Below are 12,505 nucleotides of genomic sequence, written 5' to 3' on the forward strand. Positions count from 1 at the left end.
GTTCGGCAAGGCCTCGCATCCCTGAAGGTGACAAGACCAACAAATTTCCAGGGTTTTAATGGAGACTTCCTTCCAAGCATTGGCCCAGTTTAACAACACAGACTTGATTAAACACTGCAGAGTCTCCAACGTCTGCACCCCACGTATGTCGACCCCTTCTTCATCCTCAAGCACCACCATCACCTCATCGAGGAACCTCTGATGGTACAGTCATTTTGCTGCCACGATAACACCTTGGTTCATTGGTTGAATGAGAGCAGTCATCTTAGATGGCAGAAACATGTGCCTAACATGGCTGATATGAGCAACCAAATCCTCTTCCAACGGATGCGCAGGGGAATAGTTGAGGATCAGGAGAGCCTTCACCTGGTCGCAAGGGATACCAAGTTCCTCTGTTTGATAACGAATAACCTCCTTAACAAAGTGTCTGTGGAACCAATCTCTGAAGATCTTTGACATAAACCAGGCCTTCACAGAATGGTACCACACAACAGGCAGGCTATCCATCAACCCATGGAGACAACATGGTTGTTCTGCGTGCCCAACAATAACGGGTTTGAGGCAGTGCATCCCGTTAGCACTGGCACAGCACAACGCTGAGACATGTTGTTTTGACAACTTCCAACCAGGCACAATCTTCTCTGTCTCTTCTGCCAGGGTGTCGGTGGGCAAGGAGCGGCAGAACAGGTCAGTTTCGTCAGCACTACACATTTGACTGAGAGCAAGACCGTCCTCCTCAATCAGGCACCACACTTTCTGGTGAAGTGGCTCAACATTCTCTGCTGCCACATCAAACGCCTTGCCATGTGCCTTACGGCCAGTAGGTCCATGCCGAAGTTGGAACCAAGAAAGCCAATCCTAGGATGGCTCAAAGTTGTGCACATTGTGTAGGTGTGCAAACTACTCAGCTGCAGCCTTCAACTCAGTCCCATGTACTAGCACGCCGGCACCCCGTTGCTGGTGGAACCAAACCAAAGTCGACTGGTTGATGCTGGCGTGGTGGGGCTGGGACATCACCTCCCTGTTGCCTTTTCGAGTGGTACTGCCATAGTCCTGTCCATACTGAGTCAACTTGTCCCGTGATTTCTTGATATCGAACAAGGTTGAACGGGCTAAGTCATATTCATGCAGAATGCATGAAGTTGGCCAGCCCACATCAACCATACCCAATATCTCATGATTCTTCTCCAGTGTCCAAACCCTCCTCATTCGTTTCTCGGGTGGTGGTGGGGCCATCATCACACACACAAAAATACCACAGAGGAAGATTAAGGCCCACAAAAAGGTAGGGCACCACCACATTCACAACAATGGAAGCTGCCATTGTTTTACCTCAGCAATGTATGTACACATGCAGAAAGACAAAGGCGGGAACTGAGATGCAGTATTGCTGGGGGGTATAAGGTATTGCCATGTCTCTATCCATGCCTGGCTATGAGCAAACAAGCAAAAAGCAGCACACTGACCTATGAGTGCAAGGGTCCTTTTCACTAGCCCAGGCAAATGTTGCATCGTGGCACAAACACTGGGTCCTCGTACATCATGGGCATAAGGAGTGCCCGAGTAATCCGGACGGCGATGCAACTTTGACCATTCATTAAGGAGGCAGATGGCCGTGGATGGCCAGGAGTTTACAACTAATCCAGGTGGCCGGTGGAGTCTGACCATTCAGTTGGAAGCCGGTTGGCCATTCTCACTCATCTTGTGGGTTACGGTCTGTAATACTGTACATGTAAGCTGCCGGTACTGTATGTAACCGTTGACCAGGGGGGGGGGCGGGGTGGACTTTGACCATTTAGTTAGAAGCCAGACAGCCATTCTCACTCAGCTTGTGGGTTATGGTTGGTTATACACGCACGCTGCCAGAATGTAACTGGTTATCAGGGGGGACTGAAGGATTTTTGGCCATTTGGTGGGGAGCCAGACAGCCTTGTTTGCACTGCTTGTGGGTTACAGTCTATTACCCATGCATGGACAGAGAACTGGTGAACCACCTGACGGACATTTTTGACTTTGTAGGCCAGCTGGCCGCCAAACTTGGAACTTTTATGTCCAGGGACTGACGAATAAATCCGAATACAGACCTAACAGAGCCAAGGCCTAACATTCATATACGGAGCACGGCCAGATATGTAGCGTCTGGATAATTTAGTAATTATTGTATATATTAAAGTGGGGCCAGAAGAGCTCAGTGGTAGCGCTTGCGCTGCATGACCATAGGGTTGGCAGTTCAAACCCGCACCAGGGTCGTGTATTTCTGGTGAGAGATGTAGCAGTCTCTCCAAGGATATCTCCTTGTCCTGCAGAGCTATATGGTCCACTGTTCCTAGCTCGGGGAACTCACCCTTAAATTATAAATACAGTACAGTATATTATATATATAGTTTTACTTTAAAAAGTAATATATACAGTATAAAGTTTTAATTTAAAAAGTTGTGAAAGTGTCTAATTTTGATGTTATTACAGTAGTGATACTACCTTGTCAGTTTTACATACAAACCATGGCAAACAGCTGCCTACCATGCTGGGCATCCAGGCGGATTCAACATAAAAATATGACGGCAGTCATGCTGTATTTAGATCTTCTAATGGAATGAAGTGTTGTGAGTATCTTTTGCTACTTTTTATAGATTAGCATATATAGTGGTCCTTTTTTTTTAAATGTTTGTTTTTAAAAATACCTGCATGTGAGGGGTTCCATTATTGCACTTCAAACTGAGTACATCATAGATTTTTGTGGAATATGAAGCATTTTAATATAATTACCAAGTGTTATTTAGCTAACTAACATCACATTTCAAAAGATGTCTCCTATCTGATGTACATGAAGATATGCTTTATGATCACCCCTACTTTCACCCTCCCATGGTCGAGTGATGAATACCAAATGGGCCATGACTACCAAACGCTCTTAGTACATGATACTGTTTTGGTATAAGTGTTACCTAAAGCACATACATTATTAGTTTGCACACTGTGAGGTACGGTAGGTATAATCATTGGGGTCTGTGGGACAAAATCCCCCAGTTAGGTGTCAGTGCCTCTGTACTTAGACCTCCACTACTAGTTATGGTTTTTTAAGTGTGTACATTTGAGTTTGATGTACTGACCTCGTGACCAGTCAGTGGAATTGGCAGTAAACAAGCTGCTGGGGATATTCAAGCAGCTTTCTGTAATATCACAAAGTGGGTATATTTTGTTTGTCCTCTTCAGTATTCTCCCTGCGAAAATTAAATGTTCATCACTGTGATGTATCTGGTACAGTACTAAATTTATGTGGGTTTCTAAGAAAACAGCTTGAATCTCTTCATTACTATTGTTTTGTTTCTTCACAGTCAATCACTTCTCTACCTGTTTTGTCCCTGATACCTAAACTAACCACAACCTATCACATTTAACTACTGGTATTTAACCTAACCTAATAAGAATGACCTGGGGGAAGAACAGGTTTCAGGTTGGAAGATCTACTGTATTGCTGGTATTATCTTACAAGTTGCCAATATGCAGTTCAGGAATATTATCACCATAAATGCATAGTATATTACCTAAGAATGATAATGAACCCCCATAATCCCATTTGGAAATTGATATTTACAGAGATAATGAATTTAATTATAATTTCCCCAAAAAAAACATACGGGACCTTGGATCTTCACTCGGCCAGTCCGTGTAAAAAATTGTGTGTTCGTACGTGTGTTTCTCTTTCTTTCAACTGCACATGCGTATGCTGCTGTAAGTCTGTTTCATCCACTCATAGGCATACTTTAGGTCACGTGATGGCATTCTACCAATCAATTTGAAGTGTGGTCTTTGATTCCTTCTGGGTGGAAATTTCATATTCTCACCATGGCTTCCGAAGAAGAAGGACGTGATCTGTGCCTCGGGTGTAATATTGACTATTCACGCGTTAATAAGCGTTTCCTCACCCTGCCCTTGGGTGGGAAAGGAGGTCCGGATGATGATAATAAGCATTACCACTTGGTGGTTTTTGATGCAATTTACGTGATTTTTGCCTTCGTTTTCTGTCGAATGTGCTTCATTTCAGCTCCTCATCCAAAGTTCATGATTGGAAAAAAGAGGTAAAATGAAGCAATTTCCGACAAAAATGAAGGACACCAAAAATCTCGTCAAAAACTACCAGGAAAATATACTGCACAATCTGGACCATAATATCTCTAAGGTAGCTAAGCATTTCACTACAGCAGGTTAGTTTAGGTTAGGTTTGGTTAGATTAGGTCTGTTTGGTTAGGTTATCCAGTTGTGCAGTTTAGTTTTCTGGTGGTTTCTGATGCGATACAAGTGATTTTTGCCTTTGTTCTCTGTTGGATATGTTAGGTTAGGTCTGTTTGGTTAGGTTAACTGGTTGTGCAATATAGTTTTCTGAAGGTTTTTGATGCAATTTGAGTGAATTTTGCCTTCATTCTGTCAAAAGTGCTTCATTTCACCTCCTCATCCAAAGTTCATGATTGGAAAAGAGGCAAAATGAAGCATTTCTGACAAAAATGAAGGTCCAAATCACTCAAATCTCATCAAAAACTACCAGGAAAATATACTGCACAGCCTGGGGATGTATTGGCAACTTGTAAAAATTTACTCTACTGCCTTCTGCAAGATGCCACCAAGTGCAAACATATATAACCTTAGTGATATTAGCATCATTTATATTAGGTTCATGGGATGAGGATGACAAAAACATTTTATGAAAGCCATATCCTTGTCATAATACTATCATCTGTTAATGGGAGGTTTCCTAACTGAAAGCTTGCCTGCTCTTCTACTGACCCCAATCCAACTAACTGATCACTTTCGGCATTAGGTCATAATTATAACCTACTGCTTGTTCATAATTATTCACGAAATTTGGAAAACTGCTTGGGCGCCTCGCGGCTTCAACATATCTAAGTTGCAAGTATACAGTTCTCTATACACGGGGTAACACTGAAAGTGACAGTAGCTGTGGAGAACGGCAAGGTACTTATCCACAGTATCATATTCAAATAAGTCATATAACTTCACCTACAGAAATGGATGTAAATGTGGTCTGGCGGTCAGGCATTACCTCGTTACCGCATGTCACTCTCACTTACTCAAAAATTCCTCCGGATATATGGATTCCAGCGCCTCAATCTCATTATTCTGCTCTTCCTTGTAGTCCGTCATGGCTCACATGAGCGACAGAGCCCACAGAAGTCCAGAAAATGAGAAAGATGTGGTATAACAAGCGTGACCAGCCCAAGAACTGATAGACCCCGAACCGCGAGTTACTTGATGGCAGAAATACTTCGGCTCTCGCCTTTCGTAATTATTTATATTTGCAAGAACAATTGACTAAGATAAAAGTTTTTTATTTTAAACATATTACTGATTTGGCCCATCAACAGATTTTTCCAAATAATTTTACACTGACAATAAAATGAAGACACAGAACGAAGTGTGAAGTGTGACGAAAGTTCTATTTACAGTCTATTTACGTGAACCTTCGTCCCAATCCCTCATCACGACTTTCGATGTATGAAATACACGAACTATTTTCCCACTTCTTCAAAGAGGTGGGCAGGATCCAGATAAAAGTAAAGAGAAATTATCAAATTATAACGACAGTCACACAGTACTTCCAGACTTCTTATTGAAATGAAGTTTTGAGACAGATCAGCATATACAGTATGGTGATCTTTATTTTTCATCATTTGAACCTCTTCTCCCACCCTAGGGCACAGAGAAATAGAAAAAGTAGACCACTGAGCTCTATATATATCTTTTCCACGTGACGTCACGGGTCATGTGACTTGTTTACGACGCCATACTGGACGGCAAATTGTCGGACGTCTAGAGAGAGAGAACTGCAGATTCCAAAATGGTACTCCCTCAGTCTACTAATACCAAGTCAGTTCACTTTCCAGCAGGGTGCAGGGAGGCGTGGCTTGTGTGTGACTTCAGTTGGCTTCAGTAACAGAAAATGTATAAAACCGCAGACCCAAATTAAACATTTATAACAAGGGAAGATGAAGCAGGGGAAGAAGTGCTTTCCTCACACCCCTACACCTTCCATCACACCCCCACACCTTCCCTCACTTCACCGAACCGAAAAAAAATGTGTCATGGTCTGAGTAGTGGAACAAACATCCACCCTCCATCATGGTCAGGAGTCAACTGAGCTGGTGTTTCGTGCCAGAGCCAGTCGACGTCACTCCGATGCTCCGCCTCCTGCGCAAGCTTGGAGCCGTTTCAGAAGGAAGTGAACTGACTTGGTATTAGTAGACTTAGGGTTCTCCACTGTTGTGCAATCAGCTGCAAAACATGGCAGAAAAGTGGAAGAAAAGTGGAAGTGGGGTAAACTTCTGCCGGTTTCCAGCCAATGAGGAAAGGCAACAGAAGTGAACAGCTGCCGTGAAGAGGGCGAATTGGCAGCCGACGACCTACACCCGACTCTGTAGCAGGTATTTCATATCAGGTGAGCCACCCTCCACCCCATCCCCCTCACCCCACCAACACAGCCCACTGCCATCCTAACTACCCCACAGCCACCTCAACCCCCCTCTGCCACCCCCCCACCCCTCACTCCCACCCCCAACAACCCCTACCCCCCACTTTCAAACCCCCCACCCCCCACACCCCCAACTCCCCTCAACAAGCCCCCCACAATACCCCTACCACCACCCAACCCCCTTCCTCTCCACGCCCTACCCATCCAGTTATGCAGCGTAGTCTGAGTCCCGACTTCTTGGGCTCAGGTACGGTGCAACCTTGGGTTCTTTGTTCTCGACCGGGTCAGTCACAGGCAAGGAAGGAAAGTCCAAACACAACTGGTCAAAGACACACTTATATATTAATAGCAGATAATTATATATACAATCTGTGATCAAAACTATGTGACATACAATAATAAGATAATCTCAGAAAGCTAGCTCTTACAATAAATATTTCCACATAGTTCAGCGAGTTTGATCTTTACATAATACTCTACTTTTTCTTATATTGGATAATTCCCACACAGTGTAGTATATGTGGTTCACACAATACACCAGGTGCGCTTGGTCTCAGGTGTATCACAAGGACAGTCAAAGATATCTCGATATACCTAAACGCATGCATGACTTAGACGGCAGTATATACTCAAGTCCTTATATATATATATATATATATATATATATATATATATATATATATATATATATATATATATATATATTCGCGTAACATAAACGGCCTCCTATGCTAGTTATATGCATCCGCGTGACACAAATGATACCCTAGCTATCCTTATGCTACGTGTGCATTACATAGGATGAGAGAATATAGCACTTATGATCTATCCACGCGTGAGGGGCTGAAGGGGGGGAAGGGGGAGGGTGAGTGGTGATACAGACTTTCTTATTGGACAGGTTTCTGAGAGTATTAATATCACCTTCAATTCACTTCGACGTGGACAAAGCAAGGGGGGGGGGAAGGGTACGACACTGATGCTGTCTGTCCATATGTAACACTGGGGGGGGGGGTATAGTCATACTTGGAAGCAACCTGTGTGACACGCACTCCATGCGTGAGTTTCTCAATGGGGACTTCGCTATTCCACACGGGGAAGATAACACTGGGGGGGAAACACTGGAGGGGTGCACTGAGGCGAGGGGGGGAGGGGCTGGTACACTGGGGCAGGGGCTCACAGGCACTAGGAGACAAACAACTTCAGAGTCTTTTACTTACGGAACAGGCAGAGAGGAGTGTTTGGGTCACGGGTGGCAGGAGGCCCTACATCGGGAACCGCAGGTGGCAGGTGGGCATTGGGGGTGGGCCCTCCAGGGTGTAATCCAGGGGTAGGTCACCTGTAGAGTCACCGTGAGTCCTGTAGGAGTTGGTGGGTGGCGTGGTGGTCGGCCCTCTTCCTGTAGAGGCCCTGGGTGATGCAGGGCTCTAGCTGGGCTAGGGCCGAAGTGGGCCAGGTGGCGCATCGCACGGCGCTGGCCCTTAGTTGTTGTTGGGGTCCTGGGGGCGGACCTCGGGAGGCCCGGGCCGATGGTTGGCTGTGGAGAGGGTGGTGCCGTGGCTGGGCCACGGTCTAATCTGGCAGGGGTGGGCGTCAGGGGAGAACTGCAGCTGCCTGCATTGGGGGAGTTCTGGCAGCTGCAACAGGCGTTGGGGGTGGCCCGCTGGCTCTGGGGACTGTGGCCTCATCTGCGGGAGGAGGCTGTCAGGGATGGACTGTGGCCTCTCGCTCCAGCAGAGTCCGACAGTGCCTGGGGAGGAAGGGGCTACAGTAACAGGACACCTGGCCTCGGGTATGTCTCACTCGGTCTGGTCTCTGGCAGGGTACCTGCAGGGGAGCAGATTCCACCCTCTCAGGGAGAAAGGCGGGGAGAGGGGTGCCTTGCTCTGCCACAGAAGGGGTGGGTGGAGCAAGAGGCACTACCCTCAGTAGGAGTTCCGGGACTCACGGAGGGAGAGCAGCTGAGGGGCTGCTCCCCGGCTTGGTGGGCCTGACAAGCCCTGCCGAATCTCCGGTCCAGGGTGCACACGGGGGGTCTGAGGGACACTCCCTCCACCAGGCAGCCCCGTTTGGCACTGCCTGAGCTCCTACTTGGAATAGGGGAAGAGGAGGGGTCTGAGGGTACTCCTCTAGGTGCCACAGAACCTGGCAACGGGAAGAAGAGGCCTGCTGGGCTCTCTTGGCAACAGTTGCAGCTCCAATGGAGTCCGCTCTTCCACCATCGGGACTGGGGCGCCTGTCCCTGGGACGTCAGGAGGGGGAAGCCCGGTGGGCATTCCTGGACCAAGCCGCATCTCCGGTGGAGTCTGTCCTCCATACATTGGGGTTGGGGCAGCCTTGGGGGACGGCTGGTGGCCTGTCCCAAGTGCTATCTCCAATGGAGTCTACCCCAGGGCTCTCCTCCCTCCTGGGGAGTACTGGTGAAGGTCGTCTGATAGACATGCTAACGTGCCGGCTCCCAAAGGTGGGTGGCAGAGGGTGGAGAACCGGTGGTCACTCCACCCACTGTAGACCCGGTGGGTACTACTGTGCTGCTGCTCCCTTGGGGTGTAACAAACCTCGAGGCTCCTCCTTAGTCCTCTTTCCTGGTGGAGGCCGATCCAGTGGACACGGTGTCCGAGGGTTTGTTTGGGACTTTGCTACTGCAAGTCTCACCCTGATTTGGGTGAGTGTTTCCTCTGCTGAAGTGTAGCTTACTTTTACTGTACATTGGCGGGTGGTCTGACTGTGGGGAAAAGGGACGTCGGGTCACTGGGGAGGTATGCCGTTCCTGCCTGGATGGCTCGTCAGGGAAAACAGCCTCTGCATCATCCCCTCTTGGGATGGGTGTCACCCCCATGTACTCTCGTCCTGGAATGGTGGTGTTGGGCTCACCCTGCCACATGGGTATTTCACATCCTACCCCTGGCCACCCATCCCCAACCCTCCCCCACCCCCTCACCCTCACACACCCACCCCCCCAAACCAACCCTAATCCCACCCCAACCCCCCACCGCCATTCAAACCCCCCGCCCTCCCTCCACCTCCTTCCCCCACTCCTATGCCACACTCCCCACTTATTTATCATCTACTCAATTCACAGTCAAGTGCACACACTGTACCCCCTTGGCCCCACATCAATAATTTACTGCTTATGAAGACAATTTATATGTACTGTATGTCAGTTCGAGCTAGATATATTACAGATATTTACCTTGAGGGATGCCCCGGTGAACTTTCACGGGGTGTTTGCCAAATAGTAAATGAGATTGCCTTATCTGAGATCTGGTTTCGGTCTCCCGTACTTGAAATGGGTGAATTTCTCCCTAGATATGGTGTAAGCGTCCAGCCTCAAACACTTTATCTTGTTCCTGTACAGATCTTGGTGGCGTTGATCCAGATTTCTGTTTATATCAGACAGTCAGTCTCTGACAGCCCTGTCTAGACAGCCATTACTGCGAGGAGTTTGCCGTCCAATATGGAGTCGAAAACAAAACAAAGTGATTTCTGTGACATCACTGGAAAAGGTCTATAGTATGGAAAGGCTATCTCCGCCAGGAGAGTGTGACTTGGGCCGCCATATTGAAACACCTGATGTCGTTGCTTATAATATACAAAAACATATACCAATTATGATTTTTCTTTTTCTGCCTAGTTCAACGAATCATATGGGGTGCATTAGCCAGTGAGTATAAAACAATGCCATAGATTGCTGCAATACAGCCCTTCATGGCACTGAGGCAGAGAAAGGTGATGGCAGAAAGTGAAAAGCTTGTGTGGCATTAACGTCGAAAATAAGTTAAATAACGACAATGATGAAGCTGTTTTACGTTGAAGTAATGGTGCTGAAATGGTGTGGGAAGTCCTTAGACTATCCATGTCATGAAACCAAATATCCAAACTGATAACGGCAGAAGAAACATGAAAATATCTACAAGAGAGTGTGTACACAAGAGAGGACATGAAGAGTGAAATACCCACCCCAACGGGAGACAATGGACAGGATGGCGCAACACCCACCCCAAGGAGGAACCACGGACAGGGTGTTGCAACGCCCACCCTAAGGGATGACCACCGGGAGGCATATAGGGCACGCAAACAGCCCAGGCCAGACGGGCCTATGTCCCCCACTACCTTGCGTCCCTCTTCCCCTCAGCAGAGCCAGCCAGAGGAACGCCGCCCTGGCAGACTACTCTCCAGCTGGACCAGCACTTGCCAGGATCGGGATGGGACTTGTACTCCTACAGTCCCAGGTAGCACCCCGACGACGGCCACCGTCTGCATCAGGGAGAAGTTGGCCACCGTAAACTTCTCTGCTACTACCCCCTGCAGGACCACAGTGAGGGCCATTGTCCACGCTGGGGAAGGGTCTGCCACCTACGCCCTTCACCTACAGCCTCCACCTGGGGTAGCACGCGGTGGTCGCCACCGTCCACACCGGGGAGAGATTGGCCACCGTATGTCTCGGCTGCAACTCCAGAGAAGGGCAGAACCACGGCGATGGCCACCGTCCATCCTTCGTCTGCCACCTCCGCTGGGAGCAGGACCGCAGCAACGGCCACCATCCACGCCAGGGAAGGATCGGCCACCATACACTCTTCACCTGCTGTCCCAGGGGTAAGCGGAACCATGGCGACAGCCACTATCTGCGCCAGGGAAGGATTGGCCACCATACGTCCCTCATCTGCTACCCCTGTGATGCCCCTCACGGAGGATGTCGCTTGCTTCCCTCACCCACCCAGAGGCCGAGTGGAACACCCTTCTCACTCTCTCCACAGAGTCAGCCCCCCGGCGGAGTTGCAGCTGGAGGAGATTTGGAGTGGCCCTGTAGTGAGTGCGGGGATCCGCTCCCTACAGCCAGCGCCCCTATTACACCCCTCACTGTTGGACTCCTGAAGGAAGGGACGCTGCAGGCAGCCCCTGATGACAGCTCGACCAGAGCAAGAAAGCAGCCCCCAGTCACCCAGGGACTCCCTCAGGACTCCGGGGCGTGACCTCCCCAGCCCCACTAGCAAGCAGTCCTTCTCCAGGAGCGGACACAGAGAAGCACACCTGCTCACCCTGTTTGGCCACAATCCTGAGGGCTGACCTGCTCACCAAGGCCCCACCAGGGAAGGGCCTCCCTCTACACCGCCCAGCAGCCCACCTCAGATGACCCAGCCCCTAGCAGTGGTCCCATACCTTGTGAGAGAGGGTACACCTGACAGGACCCCTCCCAAACCTCAATGACACCTGTGATAGCCCAGTCCCCAGCAGCCCAACTGGAGTCCTCCTGTCCTGTGTATTTTATCTGTACAGTGTATTGTGTTAAGTTGTATTAAGTACTGTGTTGACTTTGTAGCAATATATGTGTAAAGTTGGTTGACCCAAGTTTTTATACCCTGTTCCTCTAGTTGCATGCTCTTGACCCGGTCTTGGAGGGAACCGCAAATCAGTCGCTCGTGTCCAGAGAACAAGAAGTTGGACTCTGAACATGTATCTTAACACTGGTGGCTAGCAGTGGTTCTTGATCCAGTCAGAGAGCAATGAGGAACATAAGGGAAAGTTTAGCAAAATGGCGGCCAAACCACAAGTAGAACTGACAAATTTCGACCCTGAACAATACAACATTAACACATACATGTCCATGATTAAGCCACTGCTAGACATAGGATTTGACCACGACAGGGAGAAAATAGCATTTACCCTGCCTCACCTGGGCAAAGCGATGTCAAGCATCACCACCAAGGTCATCCCTGAGCTGACATGGGTGCAAGTCACCCAAATTGTGATCCAGGCAGTCACCCATCCTTAGGAAAAGTCATGGCCTTATCCCAGCTCAACATCCTCATCTACGACAGCAACCTCGACAACACAGTCATCCAGGCCAGGCGACTTGTCACCGCCACTTACCCGGAGATCAACACAGCCACCTTGGAACAACATATATTCAGTACCCTGTTGAGGATCCTCCCCAGCACCATAAGGGAACACTTCACAATATATGACCCGACGGGAGACTTTGACAAATATGTCCAGCTGGTTAGACACCTTCTAGCCGCCCAC

The 12,505-nt window shown here is 48.6% G+C and overlaps 1 protein-coding gene across 1 annotated transcript in view; it reads right to left on the minus strand.

Annotated features, from left to right (window-relative positions):
* The window catches only part of LOC145404902 (RWD domain-containing protein 1), a 124,644-nt gene extending 119,384 nt beyond the window's left edge, over positions 1–5,260 (minus strand). The window contains exon 1 of the mRNA XM_080276404.1: positions 5,088–5,260. Coding sequence (XP_080132530.1) covers positions 5,088–5,160 — 73 coding nt within the window. The 5' untranslated portion in view covers positions 5,161–5,260. The remainder of the gene's footprint in view (positions 1–5,087) is intronic.
* Positions 5,261–12,505: the final 7,245 nt, after the last annotated feature.

The sequence above is a fragment of the Coenobita brevimanus genome, chromosome 65, assembly GCF_032717465.1.
Source record: "Coenobita brevimanus isolate Jiangsu-jjx chromosome 65, ASM3271746v2, whole genome shotgun sequence".
NCBI lineage: Eukaryota > Metazoa > Arthropoda > Malacostraca > Decapoda > Coenobitidae > Coenobita > Coenobita brevimanus.